This window comes from Anolis sagrei, chromosome 2 (assembly GCF_037176765.1).
Source record: "Anolis sagrei isolate rAnoSag1 chromosome 2, rAnoSag1.mat, whole genome shotgun sequence".
NCBI lineage: Eukaryota > Metazoa > Chordata > Lepidosauria > Squamata > Dactyloidae > Anolis > Anolis sagrei.
The window spans coordinates 36,185,633-36,211,493 of record NC_090022.1 but is presented as its reverse complement, the minus strand read 5'-3'; the positions used below and the strand labels follow the sequence as shown (position 1 = coordinate 36,211,493).

General features: G+C 39.5%; 1 protein-coding gene across 2 annotated transcripts in view; it reads right to left on the bottom strand.

The window, feature by feature from the left end:
* Positions 1-1,486: 1,486 nt before the first annotated feature.
* LOC132769417 (monocarboxylate transporter 2-like) overlaps positions 1,487-25,861 on the bottom strand; it is a 43,383-nt gene continuing 19,008 nt past the window's right edge. For both annotated transcript variants that reach the window (XM_060766397.2, XM_060766398.2), the window contains exons 3-5: positions 11,344-11,487; positions 7,246-8,103; positions 1,487-2,875 (exon numbers count right to left, since the gene is read on the bottom strand). In XM_060766397.2, coding sequence (XP_060622380.2) covers positions 2,568-2,875; positions 7,246-8,103; positions 11,344-11,487 — 1,310 coding nt within the window. In that variant the 3' untranslated portion in view covers positions 1,487-2,567. The remainder of the gene's footprint in view (positions 2,876-7,245; positions 8,104-11,343; positions 11,488-25,861) is intronic.

Here is a 25,861-nt window from a genome sequence, read left to right as displayed (position 1 = left end):
CAGCAATTTTCACCCCAGCTTTGCATTCATCCAGCCCCGCACATCGCATGATGTGTTCTGCATACAAGTTAAAAAGGTTGGGTGAGAGGATGCAGCCTTGCCGTACGCCTTTCCCAATCTTTCCCAATAAAGCCCTACACTTTGCTAAATCATTTTAGGGATACTTTAACAATTGTTTTAATTCCATTTCAATATTTATATTCTGTGGGCTTTTAATTGTACAATGTTACAGCTGTGAGCTGCTTTGGGTCTCAGTCTTAAAAAAAATCCTGAAGCACAAATAAACATCATTATCATTATTTCCTTCAAAGAAAGTTTTGCAGGAAGGTTTTTTTAGTTGACAATTTGAAGTAGGACCTTTTACACAATGAAAATGTTCCAAATTCATCCTCTGAAAACTGTGATGTAGATAATGATGATAATGAGGACAATTTCTCTCAACTTTCTATAGAGTTCATTTCTTCTGCAACACATTTTAGAATTTGTAGGAGATAAACAGAGGCCAAAATACATACTTCTCTGGTCTTCAACCAAGTGATGTGATAACATGAAACCAATTTCTCTTTCTTACAGCAAAAAGATTTAGCAAACTTGCAACTGCAAAAAAGTTGGTTGCACTAGACATTTCCTAAAAGTAATTTTCATGGCATCAATAAAGTAATACCTCAATTTAGATTCCATGTTCACAGTCTTAGCTACACAGAAGTCATATAGAGGACCAGCATTCTAAAAAGCAAAGAGGAGTGGGGTTTTTTGTGTATCAGGAGAGACTATAAGTTGCTTCTGGTGTGAGAGAATTGGCCATTTGCAAGGACGTTGCCCAGGGGATGCCTGGATGTTTGATGTTTTAAGAGGCTTCTCTCATGTCCCTGTATGGGGAGCTGGAGCTGACAGAAAGAGCTCAACCTGCTCTCCCCTGATTTGAACTGGGGCTTAACCCATTGTGCCACTGGGGGCTCCTAGAGGAGCAGATGGGAAAGGTAGATACAGCAGAGGACAGGTAGGAATGTATGTTTTAGAGGGAAATCCGGTGTTAAACTCCATCAGCAGTTTGGTTCAGTCATAAAATAACGGAGCAAGTTCTGGTTAGATTACAACTATAACTTGTGTAAAACATGCTAGATCCGATTATATAGAGGCAAACTGGGACAAATAATTATTTTATTTAAATAAAAGTTTTTTAAAAAACATCAGAACTTCATAACTGTGAGAGCTGTTCAGCAGTGGAACTCTCTGCCCTGGAGTGTGGTGGAAGCTCCTTCTTTGGAGACTTTTAAACAGAGGCTGGATGCCCATCGGTCAGGGGTGCTTTTAAGGCAATTTTTCTGCTTCTTGGCTGGGAGTTGAACTGGATGGCCCACGTGGTCTCTTCCAACTCTATGATTCTATGATTCTGTGATCAAGCTATGAATTGCCCATAGGTCTGTTCCTATCTTTGCACTGGAAGTCACTGTTTTTATATAACATAACAACAACAACAACAACAAAAAGATAACCCGTCTTTAATTGTTAGAAAATACATGATAGAAAGTCAACAAAAGATGCGTGTGGTAAGTATAACCCAGCAAATAGTATTGTGTAAGACCAAACAAAACTTGTATAAGAACTATGTCCAAGTTTTGTAGCATTCAGGTCCGACAGGTTTACATCTATTTTCCCCCCTGAAAACAAAGATTACATTTCCAAATGTGTATTTATGAACAATATATGTCAATGGTGACATTTTACCTCTTCAGATTCTTTTTGAATTAAGTCACATCTTATTCAGCATACTAGATTAACACCAGTACAGGGTAGTCACTCAAGCAGCCATTGCATGTAGTGAACATTAGAAGAGAAATGAAAGAATGAGTAGTCCCTTATACCAAGTTATACCGCTGATCCATCTAGCAGAGCATTGTCTGTATGGGTTAGCAGTAACTAAATCTTAAAAAGTGCTCTGTGGCTGTCAGAGAAAGACCCTTCACAAGCATTTTCCTGAGATCATTCATACTGAACATGCTGGGGACTGAACCTGGACCTTTTGCTTATCCTGTATATACACAGCTATTATTTGAGACACCACCTCTCTCCAACAAATCTTGTGGAGGCGAAACTCTGTCTCTTCAAAGCCAAACTGTGATTATAAAACTCTGTAGTGGTTGAGGGTACAAGTTGTTCTTGTGCAACTTCAAGTCATTTCCAACTTACGGCAACCCAAAGGCAAACATATCATGGGGGTGTCTTCACAGAATTGGTTCAGATAGGGGTTGCTTTGGCCCTCCTCTGAGACTTTTTGACGTGCCCAAAGTCACCCAATGAGTTTCTATGGCTAAGTGGAGCTTCAAACCCTGGCCTCCAGAGTCATGATCCAATGCTCAGACCACTACACCATGCTGTCTCTTCTTGAGATACAAGTGCTACACTTTTTGGGCACATACTCACGTAGAAGTGGACTTGTTTTCTTCTAAGGCATAGAAAATACAGTTTTAAAAGGCCCAATAGAAATGTCAAACTATATATTTTTAACCATTTTAAGAAATATGCAAGAGCCACTTTCCCACTCAGAAGATCTTGTCTAGAAAGAATTAGGCTTCATTTGTTATCTGTGCCCCGTTCTTGAGTCCTTCCTCCTCACTTTTCAGAGGGATCGTTTCATGGCCATCCTGCATTTTTTCCACCTTTGTGGTATCTTCTTCCTTAGGAAATGTGGGAGTCCTTACAGCTTCATCATCCGTCTCTGTTGCCTCATGTTTTCTCCTTGCTTTTTCTTCTTTTGCAAGCATTCGGTAGTTGTAATAATTCATGATACAGAGGAATATTCCAGCCAAGACCATAACTGCCCCACATTTAATGAACATATATTTGTAATCTCCAAACGTGTCAATAAGAGTTCCTGTGAATTCAGAAGGAGAAAACATAATTTAATCATAGGGCTGGCACTTGGTAATAGAAATCTCAATAGATTAATCATGAGTTTTCATTAACTCCCTTCAAAACAGCCCTAATCAATTGATTTGCATTTAAAGTAACAATAATGGCCAACAGACAACTAATCTAATTATATAATTCAAAGACATATCCATGTCAATCTGGAGTATCAGTATGCAAAGGGATCTATTTCCACCTTAGAGATCAAAGGAAGGAACAAAATCAGCTGTATAACCCTTCATAGACCAACGATACATCTAGAATCAATGCAGTCTGACACCACTTTAACTATGATGGCTCAATGCTATGGAATCAGGAGAGTTGTAGTTTGGTGAGGCACCAGCAGTATTTGGCAGACAAGACTAATGGCCTTGTAAAAATACACCTCTTGTGATTCCACAGCATTAAGCTATAGCAGTTAAAGTGGTGCCAAACTGCAATTTATTCTACAATGTAGAGGCACTATATGCCACCAACTTCTTTCAGTTATTCTCTATGGTGATAGAAGATCACTTTGCATACTTAATTATATAACTTCACAGCAATTAATACTAAGACTTGAACCATACACTGTGAGATTTTCATTGCCCAGTCAGTCTTTGAACCCAGGTCACAAATGCCTCTACATCTTTTGCACAAATCTCTCCAAGACGGACAAACCTTTATGGTAAAAGGGTTGTAAACCCCAGGCTAAGTTTTGGTATTCACTGTTAGTGGTAATTTTTCCATTTCCTAATTTAAATTGCTGGCAGACTTTTTGTAACTATTTCCTTGTTTTATTTATTTATTTATTATCCTGCTTTTCTCTCAATATGAGATCCAAGGCAGTGTAACACAGTGCCTTTAATGCCCACCACAATGACAATTTATCAGAAATGTGTGTGGGGGAGGGGGGGCTTTTTTGTGTCAGGAGTGACTTGAGAAACTGCAAGTCGTTACTGGTGTGAAAGAATTGGCTGTCTGCAAGGATGTTGCCCAGGGGACCCCTGGATGTGTTACCATCCTTGTGGGAGGCATCTCTCATGTCTTCACATGGGAAGCTGGAGTTGACAGATGGGAGCTCACCCCGCCTTTCAAACCGCCAACCTTTTGGTCAGCAGTCCTACCGACACAAGGGTTTAACCCATTGCATCACCGGTGATAGATTATTCTTGTCACGTGCACTAGGATTTTTGCAACAAGCAGGATATATTCTCCAACCAGAAGAACATTTCATTTCATATAATCTGTCTGAAATGTATCACTCTTAGGGGCAGCCTCACCTCCAGACATGAACTTCATTAATACAGCACTATTAATGAAGCATCAACCACTATTAATGAAGCACCAACCAGAGGCTAATTGCGACCGTTCTCACTTTCTACTAATCAGGATGACCTGGAGGTCAGCTGAATACATTTTACTGAGCATTTTAATTAGGAGACTATTGGAAAATTCAACAGTAGAAGAGTCTTGCCACGGCTCCCTTTGAGAATAAGAGAAAATCATAAAACACACCAAGAAAAATTTACTTAGTTCATTAAGGCAAAACCCGATAGTAGGCTATTAAATGCCAAAGAACCAATCAATTCCCTGCTTATTAAAATGGAGGGGGAAATACTGCAGAACTCATATTGCAAACTACTACACAGCAGTTTCCGGCTTTAGCAATTAGCTTAATCTGCTTCATAAAACTGCATATAACTCGTAACATGGCTGGTTATTCTGAATGAAATGAAGCTTCTTCACAAAAGGAGGATAATCTGCCAGTATTCCTCCTCCACAAAGCACAAAAAAGAGTTGAAAGAACAAGACATAATAATAATAATAATAATAATAATAATAATAATAATAATAATAGCCTGTTTTGAGGTGTCTTTTGCAAATCAATAGGTAAAGTTCTTATCTGACAACTTTCTTTGATTTGGCAGAAGTCACAACGTTAGACATTGAACAGCTGCATTTTAATCTTTATTTTCTCTGGTCATTTGATCCAAATCTGGCCATTTGATGAGATGACTGATTGGAAAATACAATGAAGATCAGTAAAAAAAATAAGGCTATAGAAAAACTCTTCTAATTCTGCAAAAATAACTGAAAATCAACCAAAGAAAAAGTCACTGCCATTGTGCCAATGTGGCTTACCCTGATGCCAATGCACACGGCTGCCCTATTTTAATGGTAACGTCAAGGCAGATGTATCAAATAAGGTGATTAGGTACACTGCCTGGGCATCTGAAAGAGTATACCTAACTGCCCTCACATTAATCGGGGGGGGGGGGGAATCCAACAGTTCTCTACAAGGACAAAAAATGATTGAAGTCCCAAAGGTAAGATTGCTCCCCATCTGGTGATCCTCTTATGCTTATCAATATGCCACAATTAAAAGGCCAGTGAATGCAGCATGATTTCATTCTAGAAATGTGATGCAAAAGCAGAAGCCAAGCAATATTTCTACCAAACCAAAGCATCATTGAAGAATACAGGCAGGACCCAGGTTACAAACATCCAACTTACAAATGACCCATAGTTAAGAACAAGGGTGAGACAACAGGAAGTGGGAGAAATCTACCTCTCAGAAGGGAAATTCATTCCTGAAAGAGTTATGGGGAAAAGATTTCCCCACTGAAACTTTAGCACCAACTCTTAGTTCCACAACAAGCCAAATTTTTCAAAATCCAGTTATCACATGGACAGAAAGTGGGGTGAAATCTTCCAAACAGAGGCACAGACAGCAAAACAAACACCACAGGGGTATTAACCCTTCCCTATACTATCCAAAGCTTATAGATAAATAGATAGAGTTAGAGTTACAATTTAAAATGTACCTGTTCTGACTTACATACAAATTCAACTTAAGAACAAACCTACAAAAACCAATCTTGCTTGTAACTTGGGAACTGTCTGTACTTGATTTATGAGGTTCTCCAGGAAGGACCTCCTGACTAGCAATAAAAGGCTGCTTTTCAACAACAACAAAACTGAGCAACTAAAAAGCATCAATTTCCACAGTAGTAAAAAAAAAATGAAACCTACAGTAGCAATTCAGATTTGAATGTATAACAGGTTAAAGTGCTTTTATTTGAAAAGCTCAATGAACATTACATCTGATTCTCTCTGCTCAGATATTCTGTCATACTGCCATGACTCCTGTGGAGTGGCTTGTAGAGAGTATATTTATTTTGCTATCAGAGAAGGTTTGTTGTTATTATTGTTTGAAGATAATGAGCATTTGATCAAACAGGAATTATGCAATAAAACATGTGCAGGTTCCAGTATTTTCAACAGCTTCTGCCACCAAACACAAAAGATCTCACATTGGATTAAAGCTGTTGTATAGTTTCTCACGTAACTGGTGAAAAAAACCTTCCCAAACATTTTAAAAGATGGAAATGACTGGGAAAGGGGATAGCCATCTTAGTTTGTGGCACAAGAACAATGAAGCATCTTGTGGCCCATTGAAGACTACAGGCATACGTCAGTTCACAAAGCCTCTGATACATATGATTCTTTTGCAAATCCTTTTACACAGACTTTTAGTGTTGGGTTGCAGTGGTGTGTCCTGATTCCAAACGGGGTCCCTTGACCACAGTGTTGGGGTCGCAAAGAATTTTGCAACAGTAAAAGGTTTCTGAATGCCACCTAGATATTTACTCATATCTGTTAGCAGCAAGGTGCAGCATTTACACTAGTCTCTGCTCAAGATGCTTCAGCTGTAATTCATAAAAAGGGAAATCTGCCCTTTGTTATTAGTAAATGTTTGATTTTTATACCTGTTATATGCCTTTATAGCCAAGATCATGTAAAAATTTATTGGGCAGAAAGGGGTCTTGAGTGGAAAAGGTTTAAGGAGTCCTGATCTAGACTAAACAATACAGTAAAGCCTGAACTGGGAGTGAGCAATCCCCGTGTAACCATGTGCTGTTTACAACAGGCAATGCAAACAGCAGCTGTCTCCAGTATTCTTTACTCAACATGCATGGAGAGTAGAACAAAGAAAAAAGGGAAGAGGCAATAAGCTTGCCTCACTATCTAGCCCAGCATGTTGAAAGGGGCACTGGGGGGAGAGAATAAATCTATAAGTTTTGCCACCAAAATGGAAATCATAAGAAAAGTGAAGGCTGGTTAAAAAATCCTTGAAATACAAGCATTCTGAATACAGGGTACTCAACTTGTACTGTGTTTTCATCTTGCCAGCTCTGCTCTTGCTGAGAATATCTCAACTCAATTCAAGCTCAACAAAAGGGGAATTGAAGAGTAAAAAGCAGAAGAAAGGAGGAACCCAAACTGAGGATGGAAGATTTTTTTATATGCATTTCCACTAAGAATTCCAGATCTACCTCCAACCATGCTTACCTCCAATGGGTGGTCCAAGTAATATAGTGCAGCATTCCACAATAGTGACCAGTCCTACCGCACTTGTGAAGCGGCTGGCACCCACAAGGTCCATGAGCGTTTCAAAAAGCATGGCGCAAACCATGCCAAATGCTAGTCCAAAAAAGACAGAATACACCACTAGGCCCGAATATCCTGTTGCCAGAGGGCAAAGGAGGTGACAGGCTCCATTAAAAGCAATGGAGAAGCCGAAAAAATACTGAATCTTTGGCCTGACCCATTTGCTGTTTGCAATGATTCCAGTAGTTGGTCTGGCTATCATGTCAACTATGGCAAGGATTGAAAGCAGGAATGCGGCTGAATATTCATCAATCCCGAGGTGCTTCGCATATGGAGCCAAAAAGACAATAGGGGCGAAAAAGCCTAGAAACATGAGCACATTCCCTATCAAATAGATCAGAAAGCCTCTGTGCTTGAAAAGAGAGAAATCTAGGAATCTGTTAACTTTCTCACAGCAGTCTTTGTCCTCCTTCTCTTCTTCACCAGGATCAGCCACTTCAACAAGGCCTAAATCAAACTGCTCCTTTTGAAGGGTCTCTGTAGCTTGTTTGTTTGCTGGTTCTTTGGGGGAACCAGCTGGAGGTCCAATGGGTCTGAAGAGTGCTCCAGCCACGCAGCAGTGGAGGAGGAGCGCCCCGAGAATGAAAAAGCTGCCCCTCCATCCAAACATGTCAAAAAGGAGCTGGTTCAAGGGGGCCAGTGTGCAGAGCATGACAGGGCTCCCTGCCATGGCCAGACCATTGGCGATTGGGCGTCTTTTCAGGAAATACTTCCCAATGATGATCACCGATGGTTGAAGGTTGAAGGCAAGGCCAAGTCCTGCAAAGGAGAGAGTGAGAATGAGTGCCAGAGCCTTTCATCCTGCATTTGCCCTGCCTGAAATGTAGCCTTTTAGCTGAGAACCAGGTACTGTTTTCTCATATCTGTAATCCCTTCATATTTTCCTGTTGCAGAAAAAAACCTGCTAAGGAAGAAAAGACCAAAGAACAACAGATTGGTTCAAAATTGGGAAAGGAGTATGGCAGGGCTGTATATTCTCACCCTACCAATTCAACTTGTATTCAGACCACATCATGTGATGTGCGGGACTTGACGAATCCAAGTAGGGAGTTAAAATTGCTGGAAGAACATTAACCATCTTTGATATGCAGATGATACCACTTTGATGGCTGAAAGCATGAAGGAGCTGGGGAACTTTATAACCAAGGTGAAAGAGAAAGTGCAAAAGCTGGGATGAAGTTTAACATAAAAAACCAAGATTATGACAACCAGACTGATTGATAACTGGCAAATAGAGGGAGAAATCAGAAGACGTTTACTTCTTGGGAGGAGAGCAATGACCAATCTCAATAATATAATTAATACACATTGGCACATTGGCAACACATTGGCAACATTGGCAACAAAGATCCACATAGTTAAAGCAATGGTATTTCTCATAGTAACCTATGGATGTGAGAGCTGGAGGAGACAAGTCACTTTTGAACTGTGGTGTTAGAGGAAAATTCTGAGAATGCCTTGGACCACAAGATGATCAAACCAGTCCATACTCCAGGAAATAATGCCCGACTGCTCATTGGAGGGAATATTAGAGGCCACATAATGAGACGACAGGAAAGCTTAGAGAAGACAATGATGCTGGGGAAAATGGAAGGAAAAAGGAAGAGGGGGCAGCAAAGGGCAAGATGGATGGATAGTATCCTTGAAGTGACTGACTCGACCTTGAGAAAGCTGGGGGTGGCAACAGCTGACAGGGAGCTCTGGCATGGGCTGGTCCATAAAGTCACAAAGTCAGAAGTGACTGAACAAATAAACAACAAAGGAAGAAAAGACAGCATACATGGTAGTATCTATGAGCCCTCAAATTACTTGTTGATCTATAATGACCCCCATCTATTCCATAGAGTCATCTTAGGCAATTAGTATTCAAAGGTAGTTTTGCTGAAATATAGTCTACAGCACCTGGTATTCATTGGAAGTCTTCCTTCCAAGTACTAACTAGGGCTGACTCTGTTCAGCTTCCAAGATCAGACAAGGTGTGATGTCTTTAGAATATTTAAATGTATACAACAAAATGAAGAGAAAAGGGCACTTTGATTATGTCAATAAACTGTAAGTAGTAGCACATGTCTTTTAAAATTCTGTGCACAGATCAGGCTCCAGACCGAATTATGCTGAAGAAAATCCAGTCAAGAAAAGCCCTTAAGTAATGTATAAATCTATGGTCTGAGCTAGGAATACCACATAAATAGACATACATTTTAACAGCAGAAGGTTTATGCTTTGACTAGACACGTTGCAATTTTTTCTTGAATTTGTTTTGAAAACAAAATTACAAGCCCAGCTTGTTTCTAGGATCATTATTTTAAAAATAACATGTGGGTTGAAGCTGGTCTATCAACTATTTTTGTTTCCTACAGCTATGAATGCCTTAATTATGTTTTAATATTGTCTTGTTATGGAGAGATTTGAAAATGCAACAGTTGGGAAACTATAAGACTTTTTATTGCATGTCTTTAAAGAAAACCTGGAGATGTCTACCTTGATAAAATTACATCCAAACCAGAATTTAAAAAAAGTGGATAACACATCCATACAAGACTAGGTTCAGTGCCATCCAGCAAAAACATTATATAGTAGCATGTGTGTATGTGCCCTTACATCCAAGGGAATTCTCATGGGTCTCATTTAAGAATTTTTTAGAATAAAAGATGTCTGAAAAAGAATACTTCAAGACTGAACTTATAAAGTATAATGTCAGAGATAATAATGCAATGATATGGAAGTCAGATTTGCTGCAGTGTTTAATCTTCCTTTCATCCCCTAACACCAAAAAAGTAAATGGATGTGTTAATTTTCTTGTAACGTCAGACAACTTCATTTATTATAAGAAGACGTAACCTGATGTTACAGTGAGTTGGAGTAAATTAATTACACATCTTCACCTGCCATGAAGTGTTGTATGGAAACTGTTTCATAAGAGAGATGAATCCATTCTGATTTAATAGAGCAACAGTCCAGATTTTGGGACGTCTCATAAAGATGCTTCAGTGGACCTTAAATAGCTATAAGGATGAGGTGAAGCAACAATATCAGCTGTTGCTGCCTTCTCACTCATCTTCTTTCCCGATGCTTTTTCTTTCCCAATGCTTTTTTTTTTTTAAAGCTGTGATAAGGAGGAGGGAGCAGGCTTGTTTTGTGCTGCCCTGGAGATTAGGATGGCCATCTGTCAGGGGTGATTTGAATGCAATATTCCTGCTTCTTGGCAGGGGGTTGGACTGGATGGCCCATGAGGTCTCTTCCAAATCTTTGATTCTATGATTCTAGGACTCAGAACAATGGCTTCAAATTACAGGAAAGCAGATTCCACCTGAACATTAGGAAGAACTTCCTGGCTGTGAGAGCAGTTCAATAGTGGAACTGCTCTCAGAGTATGGTGGAGGCTTCTTGCTTGAAGGCTTTTATAAAAAGAGTGGATCGTCATCTGTCAGGGGTGCTTTGATTGTGCTTTTTCTGCATGGCAAGGGGCTGGACTAGATGGCCCATGTGGTCTCTTCCAATGCTGTGATTCCATCTGAATTCCCTCTGAATACTAGGTCAAGTGAATACAGGGGAATTAATGTGCTTGTGGTGACAATGTGGTGGTGGTTTCTTCTTGGACACCAAGGTGTCCTCAGCTAGGAATGTTGGCTCTGACCAACAATACAAAGTGGATTTTCAGTCACTAACATCTAATGGGGAAATGGTCATGAACACTTGCATGGTATCAGAAATTTTCAGAGATGTCTTCTTGCTACAGATTCTTGTTAAGACTCTTCACCTGACTTTCCTCCTTCACTTTCATCAGAAAATGCTGTAGTCCTCTCGATAATTGAGATAAGTGTTAATAAGACAGCAAATAACTTTAAAACCCTGTCCTCACCACTGACATGACCCATTTTGCCAGGACAGAGCACATGCCCAGAGCATTATAGAAAACAGATGGTAGTGTCTAAAAGTAACATCATTAGGCATATTCAAAACCAAGTCTCATTTCGAAAGAAAGAAGGAAGGTTTTACCTGTTACGAGTCCAGCGCAGATGTACAGCTGGAAAATGCTTGTGCAAAAAGATGCAGAGATCATCCCAATGCCACACAGCAGACCTCCAAACATGACCACCGGTCGGCTGCCAAAACGGTTCACCAGGATACTGCTAAGGGGGCCTACAGACATTGGGGTGGGAAAAAAAGATCCCTTTAGCATATATCATTAAAGCAAATGCAATGTCAAACTGAACTAGTTCTTAAGAATTCAGAACTAATTTAAGCTTCTGGTAGTAATAGCAATAGTAGTAGTAGTAGTAGTAGTAGTAGTATAGTAAAATAATAATTTTCTTTCTTACCTGCTTCTCTCTGTGGCTCAAGGTAGGTTACATCATAGTTAAAGCACATAATCATTGTAAACATGCTATAAAATTCAGATATTTAAAGGCATTTCTATAAAATACAGATATTAAAATGTATTTCTATACATATTAAAATACACAAAACGAAGATTAAACACAGTAAGTGAGTTTAAAATTCATGATTAAAACTGACTGGATACTCCTAGGAAATTATGGTTTGAAATCTGGCAATAATCCTGGACTTCCTTATCATTACATATGTATTAATTATTTAGTGCCATGTGCCTGGTACTTTGCAGAGTACAAAAGAATGCATGCTTGCCCCAAGGAGTTTACGATCTAAATTTCAAGAGAAGTGGGGTGTAAACAAGCAAACAAATGTGGAGGATGGTATTAGAAAGGAATCAATATGTAGTTATTTTAGTTACATGATGAGTTACAACAGGAGTGTGATGGCAGCTCCTTCTTTGGAGGTTTTTAAACAAACTGGATGGCCATCTGTCAGGGATGCTTTGATTGTGCTTTTAAGGAGCTGCATTAGCTCAGTGGGTTAGAACTACTGATCAGAAGGTTGGCAGTTTGAAGCTGTGAGTAGGTATGAGCTCCTGACTGCCAGGTCTAGCTTCTGCCAAACTAGCAATTCAAAAGCATGCAATGAGAGCAATTCAAAAGCATGCAACAGGTACCGCCTTGGCAGGAAGGTAAAAGGATGCCCCATGCAGATATGCCAGCAACACAATCAGAGATGTTTATGGACAACAGGCTCCTTGGTATGGAAAAAGCGAACAAGAGCACCTCCCCATGGCTGGAGTTGAGCATCACCTCCAGTTGCTAGAGATGGGAAAAGGGGAAGGTCTTTACCTTTGTCAGTGTTGTATGTCTGTGTGTGAAAGTCACTGAATGTTTGCCTCATATGTTTATTGTAATCCGCTCTGAGTCCCTCCGGGGAGATAAAACAGGATATAAATAAAGCATGTTTCCTGCATGGCAAGGGGCCGGACTGAATGGCTCTTGGGGTCTCTTCCAACTCTATGATTCATAGAACTGTTCCACAGAAATTTTAGTTCTCTTACCAACATTGTATTATTATTTGCATCCATGAAGAACTAGGCTGATCAGAGTAACAGATTCTATAGCTATGCCTAGTTTGTTCTATGGGTTCCTGGTGGAGGGCATAACATTCACAAAGCAGACAGAAAAAAATAACCTCGGAGTGAAAATAAACTCCATGTTTTAGTCTCAATAAAATGACACAAGAGTAACTATTATTAAATAGAGAAGCAGCACAATGACAAAACCGTGATATTTAAGAGAAAAGGATGCCTGTGGAAACATACTACAATAAAAAACAATAAAAATATTCTGGCATTTAAAAGACTATCATATTTATATTGACGTAAGAGTTGGTGGGACTTGTTTAATAATAGAATCATACAGTTGAATGAGACCTCATGGGCCATCCAGTCTAACCCCCTGCCAAGAAGCATGAAAACCACATTCAAAGCACCCCCAACAGATGGCCATCCAGCCTCTGTTTAGAAGCCTCCAAAGAAGGAGCTCCCACCACAGTCCAGGGCAGAGAGTTCCACTGCTGAACAGCTCTCACAGTCAGGAAGTTCTTCCTAATGTTCAGGTGGAATCCCCTTTTCTGTAGTTTGAAGCCACTGTACTAAAAAACCATTACTCAGTTATAACTTTCTTCCTTTCTTATTGTAATAACTAAGACAAGCTAAGTTACATTATGACTGTAACCTAACAAGAGATACCTTCATGACTCTTGCAGTGCACAATTGCTCCTAATGGCTCTGCATCCTCGTTCCAGGGCACCAAAAAACATGCTTGCACAAAATGTCAGTCATGAGTAGTTTATGGGGCAGAGGGATGCCAAAAATAGGGGAAACATTATGAAATGGAAGGATTCTTGTAGGTCTATAACATTTCTATGCACGGTTCAAATGTTTATGAGAAGCATATTGTGGCCAAATGTACACAAGGAAAGCCTTGTGGCTATTAATGGTAGCAGTTAACTGGCAACACTGGGGAAATTGTGTTATCACTCATTGTAGTTGGCCCTAATAGTCATTCTGAGTACACTGTGTGAACTTGAACTTTGCATAGACATGTTGTGTACTAAACTACTTTGGCTTTCTATATACATTTTTCTTCATGCTGTAGGTACACATATAATAGAAGATTAATTTCATGCATCTGATGTAGTAAGATTCAAGTTAATGAAGGTTTGTGCCGCAATATATGTATTCATCTTTAAGATGTCACAATACTTCTTGTTAGTCATGTTGTTTAACTGCTACTTCCAATGTCAGAGACTTTGAGAAGAATTATGACACATTTTGTCACAGATGAGTATCACATACACCTTGGTTTTATGTGCTTTATGATCAAAATTTTTGAGTTGTCCTTCATGGTAAACTATGGTAAGTTTCCCCTTTCCTTTTATGAAAGGCCTTTGGGAGGGAAAAGAGACCTTTAAATTCCTCTTTCTTAATTAAGTGAGTTAGGTGAGAATGAAGTCGAAGAAACAGCTGGCAAGGATCTGGCACACTCATAAAGCTGCCACTTACTTTCCTTGACCTTGCTGGGAAAGCGTTGACAGATTCTCCTGCAAAGCTTCAGAACTGAGCAAGTGGCCTCTGAGGTCTAGTCAACAGCTGCTGAAGGTTTTATCAATACAGCCTGCAGCTTTCAAAACTGAAAAAAAAAGCCACCTGAGAACAACCATCACTAACCTGGAGCATGGAACTGAATAATGGGGAATTTGGAGTGAAAATCTTCAGCTCCTTATAGTACTCACATCTGCTAACAAACATGGTCACTTGATTTCAACTTAGAACTTAAGTGTTCAGAGATCCTGTGATGAAAAATGGCAAAGGGCTTACATATTTTAATAAAGGAATGGGAAAGTATGCATGTCTAACAGGGTTTTCTTTTAGAAAAAGTCCCCTGCCAATGACACAACAAATTATACTAGAATCATAGAACTGGAAAGGGCCGCAGAGGTCACGGATTCCAAACCTCTCTCAATACAGGATTTCCAGGTGGAGTAGTGGTTCCTAAACTTCTGCCCTTTTGTTGTTTTGGACTACAACTCCAAAAAGCCCAGGCAGCTTGACCAACAGTCAGGAATTCTGGGAGCTGAAATCAAAAACATCTGGAAAACCAAAGTTTGCTAGAGCATCCCCAACATGTAGCTGACCAGCTTCTTTATGAAGACAACCAGACCTCACCACCTCTCTAGGCAATTCCTTACATTGTCAAAACATTCTTACCACCACTTTCAATGTTCAATCAAGATTGACCCTCCTGAGGCTTACTAGATTACCATCTCAGCCCTTTTGATGACAGAACTGAAGACTGACAGATCAGAGGTTAGAATCCAGGGAAAGTGTGGATGAGCTCCCTCTGTTGGCTCCAACTCCCCATGTAGGGACAAGAGAGAAGCCTCCCAGAAGGATGGTAAAACATCAAAACATCTGAGCATCCCCTGGGCAATGTCCCCTGGGCAACAGACACAAAACAAAGGGATGGAGGGAAAGATATTGACAGAAATTAAAGGGAATGGGGGGAAAGACAGGCATGAAGGAAAGAAAAAAGGGTAAGAGGGAAACCTGTTTGTAATTAGGAGCCAGATGCAAGTCCGATGTTCATAAACCAGGGAACTGGAAGCATATTACTGTAGACATATAAACCGCCACGGGGAAATGAAATTTTAATTTCTCTGTCAGACTGGGGAGCAATACCAAATGGGAACACAAAAAGTGTTTTTTAAGGATTCTCGAAATCATGCCTGACTCTTTGTTCTGGAACTATTCCAGAAGAGTAAAGCTAGCAAGCCGATATGCTCAAGCTTGTCTATGAAGAGAGGGCAGAAGGTCAACCCCAAATAGTTCTTTTGGTACAACAAATGACAGAGATTAAAGAAACCTGTCTGAACCAGATGATGTAATCTGCTCATAATATTTTGGGATCGATGTGAGAAAAGCAAGCAGGTAGGGGCAAAAAGGTCACGTTCCTAATCTCTCTCTATCTAAATCATTTTATCCCCAGTAGAAAAGAAAACAGCGAGAACAAGGCAAAAGTAGCTACATCCAGAAACAACCAGAAACGGCTGGTACAACCTTCATGTTACAAAATCCCTTAAGCTTTAATGACCATTCATTTTCCATTGTCTCTTAACAAAGTCTTTCCTAAATAAACACTGCTTTTATTATTGCCAAAACAATCTGATTAAGACCTCTAAACAAGATCGGTTATCTAGGCAGCAGACTCTTGATCCATTGTAACATTTCATTTGTTTATACACTAAGAGGCAAATCAAAGGCGGAAACTGAAAGAGAATCATTTTCAAGAGCCCTCAGCAAGATTGGATGCTCTTGAATAGCAACTGAGCTCTCAGCAGAAGAGATTGTTTAAATAATGCCAGCTGCCATATCTGGTAGACAGATGTGGAAGGAGTTTGGATTAGTCTGCACAAGTCAATTGGCCTGTAAATATGACTACTCTGATTGAACGTGCTTTTCTGTATTGGTAATAGTTGCTAACTGAGAAAAGATTTGCTAAGACAGTCCCTTCAGTATCTCATTCCTTACAGAGGATTCATCTACACTGTAGAACAGTGGTTTTAACTTGTGGGCCATGGACCACCAGTGAGCTGTGAGGACAAAATCTGATCCACAAGCCTCCTTCTCTTTATTTTATTTTATTTCCTCTCCTTTTGTGCCACCTGCCACTCCTTCCCTGTCGCTGACCATGGTATATGTTCTGTATCAGAAATTAGATGTGGTCTATCCAATGCATTTTTCTGAATCAGCACCCCAAACCAAATCTAAAGTTGACCAAAAACTGATTGATAACCCTTTTGGTACTACTCTTGGAGAGTGCTCCCTGGTAAAAAAAAAAAAAAAAAAAAAGGTTGGGAACCATTGCTGTAGAATAAATGCAATTTAATACCACTTGAATTGTCATGGCTCAATGCTATGGAATCTTGGAGTTTGGTGAGACACCAGAACTATTTGTCAAATAAGGCTAAGCAACATGAAAACTACATTTTTCATAATTCCATAACATTGAACCTGGAACTTAAAGTGGTGTAAAACTCCATTAATTCTACAATGTAGATGAACTCATATAAAATGTACTTTGGAATTAGAAAGCTTACCTGTCAGTCATTCGGGCTTGACCTGTACCTTTCCTCCAGAATTTTCTCAGAAATAAAACTTTGAAAAAAATATTGAATAACCCAGTACAATTAAAACAGATGGGCATAATTTCTACAGTGTTTCTGGCAGGAAGAAAATCCCATCGCTAATTGCATTACCCCATGGTGCCACAGCATGTTAAACCAATGAGATGCTGAACTTGCTGACCAAAAGGCCAGCGGTTCGAATCCAGGGAGCAGGGTGAGCTCCCACTGTTAGCCCCACCTTCTGTCAACATAGCAGTTCAAAAACATGTAAATATAGGTAGATCAAAGGAACCACTCCGGCGGGAGGTAACTACTCCATGCAGTCATGCCAGCCACATGACCTAGGAGTAGTCTACGGAGAAATGGAGGTGAAATACAGAGTTGGACACGACTAGACTTATTAGACTGATTCTATGATTCTAATATCATGGGAAAACTTTTACCTTTAATCGCATTACTTGTTTCATCACTAAAGATGCAGATATATGATGACCAAGCCAAAGAATATCAAATACCTACAGTTGTTCTATTATGCCGTTTCCATTTTTTAACCTAATGTTTATCGTTAAGATCAGAGGCATCAATGCTTAAATCTATATATTAGGACTACTGGGAAAGATGAGGTATCTCCCCTGCAAAAGGGGGTTCAGAACACAACACTGCCAATAGCAGAAATATATTGAAACCAGAATGTAAAATGAAGCAGTAATTTATTTACAATCATTTCCACTTTATGTGTTCAATTTCCCTAATATGATTACATATTATCAGTTATTTTATTTTCTCTATATGACTAACAGCATAACGTTTATTTCCACCTTCTCAAATTACTAGGCAAGATAATGCTCTGTTTACCTCTCAAGGTGAGCAAAGTCTATTCATGGGATGTGAGGGTAACGGAACTGTTCGTCTGCATTACGATTAACATACTTCCCGTGTATTTCCGAAGTTTTGACTCAGAGCAAACATACCCTGCTTAAAACATTTACTAGGGTTGATTCATAAATAGGAGCTCTTGTTTATTCCACATGATACTCTCTCCTATGAGAAACCCTCCATGTGTGCCAGAATGTACTTGGGAAATATCCAGAAATGGGGCTACAGGGCAGACAATATGGGACAGCTGACACATCAATAAGAATTCTGTCACCTCAAATTGAATTTCACACACCTTGAAATTGTATACATATACATTAGGTTCTCCACAGAATCCCATTCACATACTGTTTTGTGCAGAGAGGTCTTTGTGGCAAAAAATGACATTTGCACATTGCTATGAATACTCTGAATCACAGAGAGTGATCTGCTCAAAAATCTGATTCACAGATGCTCAGTAAGACCAACAAGAGAGGGAGGATAACCACAATTTCAAAACAGGTCTAGGTAGTTAGGTTCAGTTCATAACACTGTAACAAAATGGAAAAGAAGTTTTAGAATGATGGAACCCAAATTCCTAACATTTCATGCATATAAATGTATACAGGTTTTTTTCCATTTCATATAGCAGCAACAACTTCATTTGTAGCCCACCCTATCTCTCCAAGGATACTCAGGGCGGCTTCCAACATAATAAAGGCAAACATTCAATGCTTATATAAAATAGAAGTAAAAAATATATAAACAGCAACAATGAAATACATTACATAAGTTAAAACAAGTAATTAAAATAATAACAATCAAGTAATCAACATTTAAACTATTAAAAGCCAGCTAAGCATATTAGATCCATTTCCCTTCTATTCCATTTATCAATGTTGTAAGCTCTACTCATCAATCTGGTCATACACTTGGGACATAGGAATGTTTTAAGTTACTTTTTTAAAATGAGTAAGGAGGGGACCATTTTGATCTCCTTGGGGAGGGCATTCCAAAGATGGGGGCAACCACTGAGAAGGCCCCCTATCTTGTTCCCACCAGCCATGCTTTCACTTTATAAGAATGTGTTTTCTTGCAGCAAGTTAATCAATGCATTCTGCACATATACAGGCAGTCCCCGAGTTACAAACATCCAACTTATTTATTTATTTATTTATTTATCATGTCAGAAGCAAATTAAGAATACAATTATATTGTATAGAAAACCCACAAACAAAGTTACAAACTTGGCATTATACTAAATATTCTTTGACTAGAAGCTGGCCACTTGGAGTGCCTCTGGTGTCACTGTAAGAAGGTCCTCCATTGTGCATGTGACAGGACCCATACTGCATTGTACTCCACTTTGCAGCTCCATTTCTTAAGGTTAGCTCTGCATCTCGTGATGCCTGTTCAGCACCAGCCAAGTTGTCCAGCCTTCTGTGTGCCCAGGGAGGTATTTCTCATCTGGTCTCAACCAATGACTGAGGTTCTAGGTTTTAGCCTGCCACTTTTGGAATCTCACTTGCTGAGATGTTTCTGCAAATATCTCTGTAGATCAGTGATTCCCAATCTTTTGTTGACCAGAGCCCACTTGACCAGGGCCCACTTTGACCAGGGCCCACTTGAACAGGAACCATTTGATCGGGGACCACTTTGACCAGGGACTACTCTCCAACATTAGTGCCAAAAGGGGTGGGGCTGGTCAGCTCTGTGGAAAGGAGTGGAAATAAAATAAAATAAAGAGGAAGGAAGTTCATAGACTGGATTTTCGTTCTTGCGGCCCACTGCTGGGCCATCGCCCACAGGTTGGGAACCACTACTGTAGACCTTAGGAAGCTATTTCTTGATTTAAGATGTTGGCTTGCTGGCTGATACCCAAACAGAGGATGTGCCAGAGATGTCAATGCCAAGGAATTGACATCCAACTTATAAACGATTCTTAGTTAAAAATGGGTTGACACAACAGGATATGAGAGGAAATCTACCTCTTGGAAGGAAAAATCTACTCCTGAAAGAGTTATTGTTGCACTTCAGAACAGGAAATAGCCCCTCTGACTATAAACACACCACACGTTGAGTGGAGGTACAATCCTTTTTATTAAAGCTTAGCCAAAAATTAAAAAGCCAGTAGAAATAAATGCTTGTGAAAATAGATAAGATTCCAAAAAGCAATAAGGCATTCAAAGGCAGCAAGATAAAACAGTGTCCAAATGTAGCAATCAAAAGCAATATCCAAAAAGCATGAAAATACAATCCAAGGCAATGATTATCCAGACAGGAATCAAACACGAAGCAAGAACAGACCAGACACTGTTAATCAACTTGAAAGGCTAGAAAAATTTATGAAGATGAGACCGCTTGAACAGGAATTCCGTGAGGCTTGTACTTGGTTTCCAAACAATGCTTGATCTGACAAGATTCTCTAAAGGCAAACATTAAATCCCAAAAACTGGTTTTGTTTTCCTCCAGTCTTTGACCTTAACTGACGAATTATTTCAGATCTACGTAAACATTGGGCCTCTTGTCGATTCTGGCTAATCTCCAGCCGCTGACTCTGCTTATCTGACTCCTCATTAACTTTACCAGGTGTCAGACTGTTTTCCAAATTAGAATCTGGAGAGCTCACAGGCAGAAGGAGTAAACCTTTCTCCCAAGGCCTGACAGAAACATTCTCATGAGAATCTGTCCTTTGCACCGAAACCTCTTTGTCAGTGTCTGCGTGAAGCTTATTGACCAAAATGTCTCCATCTTGCATCTCAGAGTCAGCCCCAGCATCCCCCACATCAGAAGCAAGAGGAGACTGATTTCCCTCCTCATTGCCCACATCAGACACAGAAACATCAGGAGACTGAAACACAATCACAGGATCAATCACAGATTCAGGTTCAATCACAGGCTGAGACCCAACAGTTATCACGGAGAAAAGGTATCTCTACTGAAGTTTTATCTCCAATCCTTGTTTTGACAACAAGCCAAATCTGTCAAAATCCAGTTCTCATAGGGACAAAAAGTGTGGTGAAATCTTCTGAACATGGATACAGACAGCAAAACAAACACCACAGGAGTGTTAACCCCATCCCTATGCTATCCAAAGCTTGCTCTCTCTCTCTCTCTCTCTCTCTCTCTCTCTATCTATCTATCTATCTATCTATACACACACACAGAGAGAGAGAGAGAGAGAGAGAAGAAACGAGAGAGACAGAGACCCTTAAGAACAAACCCAAAAAACCTATCTTGTTCATAACTCAGACTGCTTATACACAATACATATGGCACAGCTTTGATGCCTACTTAATGCCTTTTTATCACAACAGGGATAGATTTCATTCATTGCTCGGTGTACATGAAAGGCCATGTCACAAAGTCACAAAAGTTCTGGTATTCGGCAAAAGTACACTGACCTACCTACAGGATGCCGGCTCATCTGTTATGCTGCCCAATTATTTTTCACCTTGAGATCAAGCGCGAGTCTCTCACTTTCTGAATGAGGCCAACATTTAATCCTCTCTCAGAATACAGCACTGCAAAGAGCTCCAGCACTCTTGCTTCCTTTCCAAAATAAGCTAAAAAGTAGTTTCAACCATCACATTTTCACATAAACTGTTGAAAATAGGCTAGAACTTCTTCCATCCCAAAGTCTTCACTTTTGTTATATAATAAAAGCCATGTCAATTTCAGCATCTATTTCCAATAATGTTCAATCAAAAATCATCATCTCTTTGTGTCAAAGTAAGTGGTATAACTGCCAGTGAGGACATAGTCTTGTGAAATACCCAATAGTTCATTACACACAGAACTTGGTAAAGTTAAGGGTTGTTTTTTTTTTTAGTCTTCAGCTCCCGGATAAACATTACTGACAAAGGCTATCCAATCCTGAAAGAAGAACACTCTAGTTTGAAGCAGTCATCCAGAGATTGGTATCCTTTTCCCCAATTTCAACCTACATTTCTTTCTTGTTACACTTAGATGCTGATGTCTATTAATAGTTTTTTTTACTAAATTCCAATGTTTTAAGCAATCATTTCTCCTTTTTTATTGAAATCACACCCTTATTACCTTTACTTCTATCTTTTTTTCATGTACATATTAAGGAAAAGTACTTTCAGTTCTCGTTTATTGCTCTCTCACTCAAGGATTCTTTCATTTCATCAAGAGTAATCGCATCAGTTATAAGCCCTGTAAAGTATATGCAAGGGTGTCGTAATTTACTCCATATAAAGATAACTTGGTAAATGTAGAGGAAGTAATATGACCTTAATCCTGCATTTGGGACCAATTTATATTACCTTACAGCTAGGATATTTTAATCTCCTCCAATTTGTCTGCATGCTCACCAATATTTCACAGATCAGGATGAGAATATGAGTGGTCAAGCAAGATCAGACTGTGGTCAAGATGACAAAAAGGTATTAATAAGGGGAAATATACTGGCTAAGAAAGGCTGTAGCAGTTTGCTTTTGTCTAAACCAGTGTTTCTCAATCTTCCTAATGCCGCAACCCCGTAATACAGTTTCTCATGTTGTGGTGACCCCCAACCATAAAATTATTTTCGTTGCTACTTTATAACTGTCATTTTGCTACTGTTATGAAATGTAATGTAAATATCTGATATGCAGGATGTATTTTCATTCACTGGACCAAATTTGGCACAAATACCTGATACGCTCAAATTTGAGCACTAGTGGGGTTGGGGGAGATACTGATTTTGTCATTTGGGAGTTGCAGTTGTTGGGATTTATAGTTATCTTATAATCAAAGAGCATTCTGAACTCCACCAATGATAAAATGGAACCAAACTTGGCACACAGAACTCCCATGACCAACAGAAAATATGTACTGGAAGGGTTTGGTGGGCACTGACCTTGAGTTTTGGAGTTGTAGTTCACCTACATCCAGAGAGCACTGTAGACTCAAACAATGATGGATCTGGACCAAACTTGGCACAAATACTCCATATGCCCAAATATGAACACTGGTGGTGTTTGGGGAAAATAGACCTTGACATTTGGAGTTGTAGTTGTTGGGATTTATAGTTCACCTACAATCAAAGAGCATTCTGAACTCTACCAATGATGGAATTGAATCAAACGTGGCATACAGAACTCCCATGACAACAGAAGGGTTTGGTGGGCATTGACCTTGAGTTTGGGAGTTGTAGTTCACCTACATCCAGAGAGCACAGACAGAAAGAAATAATTGAGATAGAGTACCTCTGATGCAGAACTAGAGAGGCCACTAAATGACAGCAAATTGGCCATAGTTTAGATAGAATGGCCAATATTCTCACAATCATTTCACAATTATGACTAAGTAGCAAAATTGCTGAACAGTTACCTAGATTTATTCGGCCACAACAGTTCCACATTCATAATTGCTACATGGTTACAACTGGGACACTATTACCACAATTGCAAGTTGCCTCCCTGCAGCCTACTTGAACAGGCATCAACTATATGGGAAGTTGAAGGTCCATTCTACCAGTTTTTGGAGGATGGATTAATGTTTCCATCAGATTTGGGGCTGCGAGGTGAGGAGAGGAGAACAGCTTACTGAGAAGACTGGCTGATATTTTCAATAGCAACAAATCCCACTTCTGGATTACTTGCATTGGGAAGAACTTCCCTACTTTTATTTGATATACTTCATAGTAACATGAGGCCTTAGAGACTTTCTATTTTATGTTCAAAGCAGCCACCTGGTTCCTTTTCTCTTCTGATATCAACTAATGAGAAACTCAGACTTATCAATGTTTCAGAAATATCCCAGAGCTTTAGAAAACCTAGTTTTGGGGGACTTGCAAGGCTGTGCTGCCCAGGAGAGTTGGGGACTTGTATGTTTTCCAAGTTCTTCTATACTTCAGCACTTTTGCTCTATTTTTTATAAAATAGATGGAATTGAACCAAACGTGGCATACAGGACTCCCATGTCCAACAGGAAACACTAGAAGGGTTTGGTGGACATTGACCTTGAGTTTGGGAGTTGTAGTTCACCCACATCCAGAGAGCAGTGTGGACTCAAACAATGATAGATCTGGACCAAACTTGACACAAATACTCAATATGCCCAAATGTGAACACAGATGAAGTTTGGGGAAAATAGACCTTGACATTTGGTATTTGTAGTTACTGGGATTTATAGTTCACCTACAATCAAAGAGCATTCTGAACTCTACCAATGATGGAATTGAACCAAACGTGGCATACAGGACTCCCATGACCAACAGAAAACACTAGCCTTGAGTTTTGGGAGCTGTAGTTCACCTACATCCAGAGAGCACTGTGGACTCAGAGAGCACTGTGGGGGAAATAGACCTTGACATTTGAGAGTTGTAGTTACTGAGATTTATAGTTCACCTACAACCAAAGAGTATTCTGAACCCCACAAATGACAGAATTGGGCCAAACTTCCCACACAGAACCACCATGACTCATAGAAAATACTTAAGGCCATTAAGTCCAACTCCCTTCACCAGGGCAAGAAAAGTTAATCAAAGCCCTCCTGACAAAGAGCCATCCTGCCATAGATATAGATAGATATATATGATTCACAGAGAGAGAGAGAGAGAGAGAGAGAGAGATAGTATCATAGATTTGAAAGGGACCCCTAAAGAAGGACAATTATACGTTGCATGTTCCAGAGTAGACAAACCAGACAATCTCCACATCAACACTGACAAACAACAAGAAATAGTGTTTACCCACAAGCATAAAGAAATTACATATATTAGAAACCAAAACTTTCTCATTATTTTATTTTCCAGATCACCAGACTGGGCCACAGCAATGCGTGGCAGGGGACAGCTCACCCAAGTGAAGTTGAGTGCTTTTAAATCACGCTATTTACAGTAGGAGACATTTCCTCATCGAAACCCATGGAATGCTTAGTGACTTGTACTTGCCATCTGTCAGGGATACTTTGATTGTGCTTTTCCTGCATGACAGAGGCTTGGACTAGATGGCCCACATGGTCTCTTCCAACTTATTATTCCATGATTCTATAATTGTACTTAATTTTTAGTCTTGGTTTTAAAAAAGCACTAAAAATACAAAAGAAAATCCATTTGCATATTATCCTTATAATAAAATTAGCTCGGCTACATATCACTGTTAACACAGCAGTAACTGTATTTCTGAATTGCCAACAGCTTGAGAAAATTGACATCCAGTTAGTCATTATAGAAAATGCATATTCACACTTTCATTTGCAAGGATTAACTGTTTCACCTTTAATGTCAATTGCACTTTGAAGGGATTCGTAAATGCTAAGCCGAATCCTTCAGCCCTCCTTTCAATCAGCCGAAGAACAAGCAGCATTATTTTTAATGCTTTATTTATGCCCCAGTTAGAATGGGCTCTCTGTTGCTGCCATTGTAATTTATAGCAGGAGCTGAATAATAAAACATAGCTATAAAGTTTTGGAAGAAAATGTTCAAGGTCAATTGTCAACTTTCAACTTCCGAAACACAATGACCTACAGCCCACTTGTATTTGTGAAGCAGGTGTTGACTTCAAGTTTGCTTGGCTCAAAAATGTTGCAAAAGGAGCTCTGGAATTTTATATATATGCACCACAGCCATAAATTTCAAATGATTAATTATAATAGTAATAAACACTCACAGGTCCAAAGGATCACAGTCATACAAGAGGAGCCAGATCAAAATGTCATCCCCATGGTTATTGCAAAAACATAGTAACATTAGTATGCAACATTCAGGGCACTTACTATGGTGTTTCTTCTTATAACAGTAGTAGGATTTCTTTCAATGTGGGAAGTTTGCAATCCTGCATAAATGGGGAGACAATTACCCCTTCCTACGGCATGTACCTAAATACCTAAAAATTATGCCACAGAAGATGGGGAATCCTCCAGGAGGAGTTTGGATGGAGATTTTATGACTATAAGAGTGATGAAAAAAATAAGATATCCTGACATGCACCAGTGTCATGTTGGATTTAGACTTTTATATACATCAAACTTTTCCAGCCTAGCACTTTGCCAACTGCCAATCTCTTGATTACCGTGTTTACATATTGCGAACATCGCATGTTATAGTTCCGCCCTATCTTTGCTGCTAATGTGGGAATAAGAGCATAACATAGCACTTTAAAGGCGCCTACCTCTGTTGCCAACT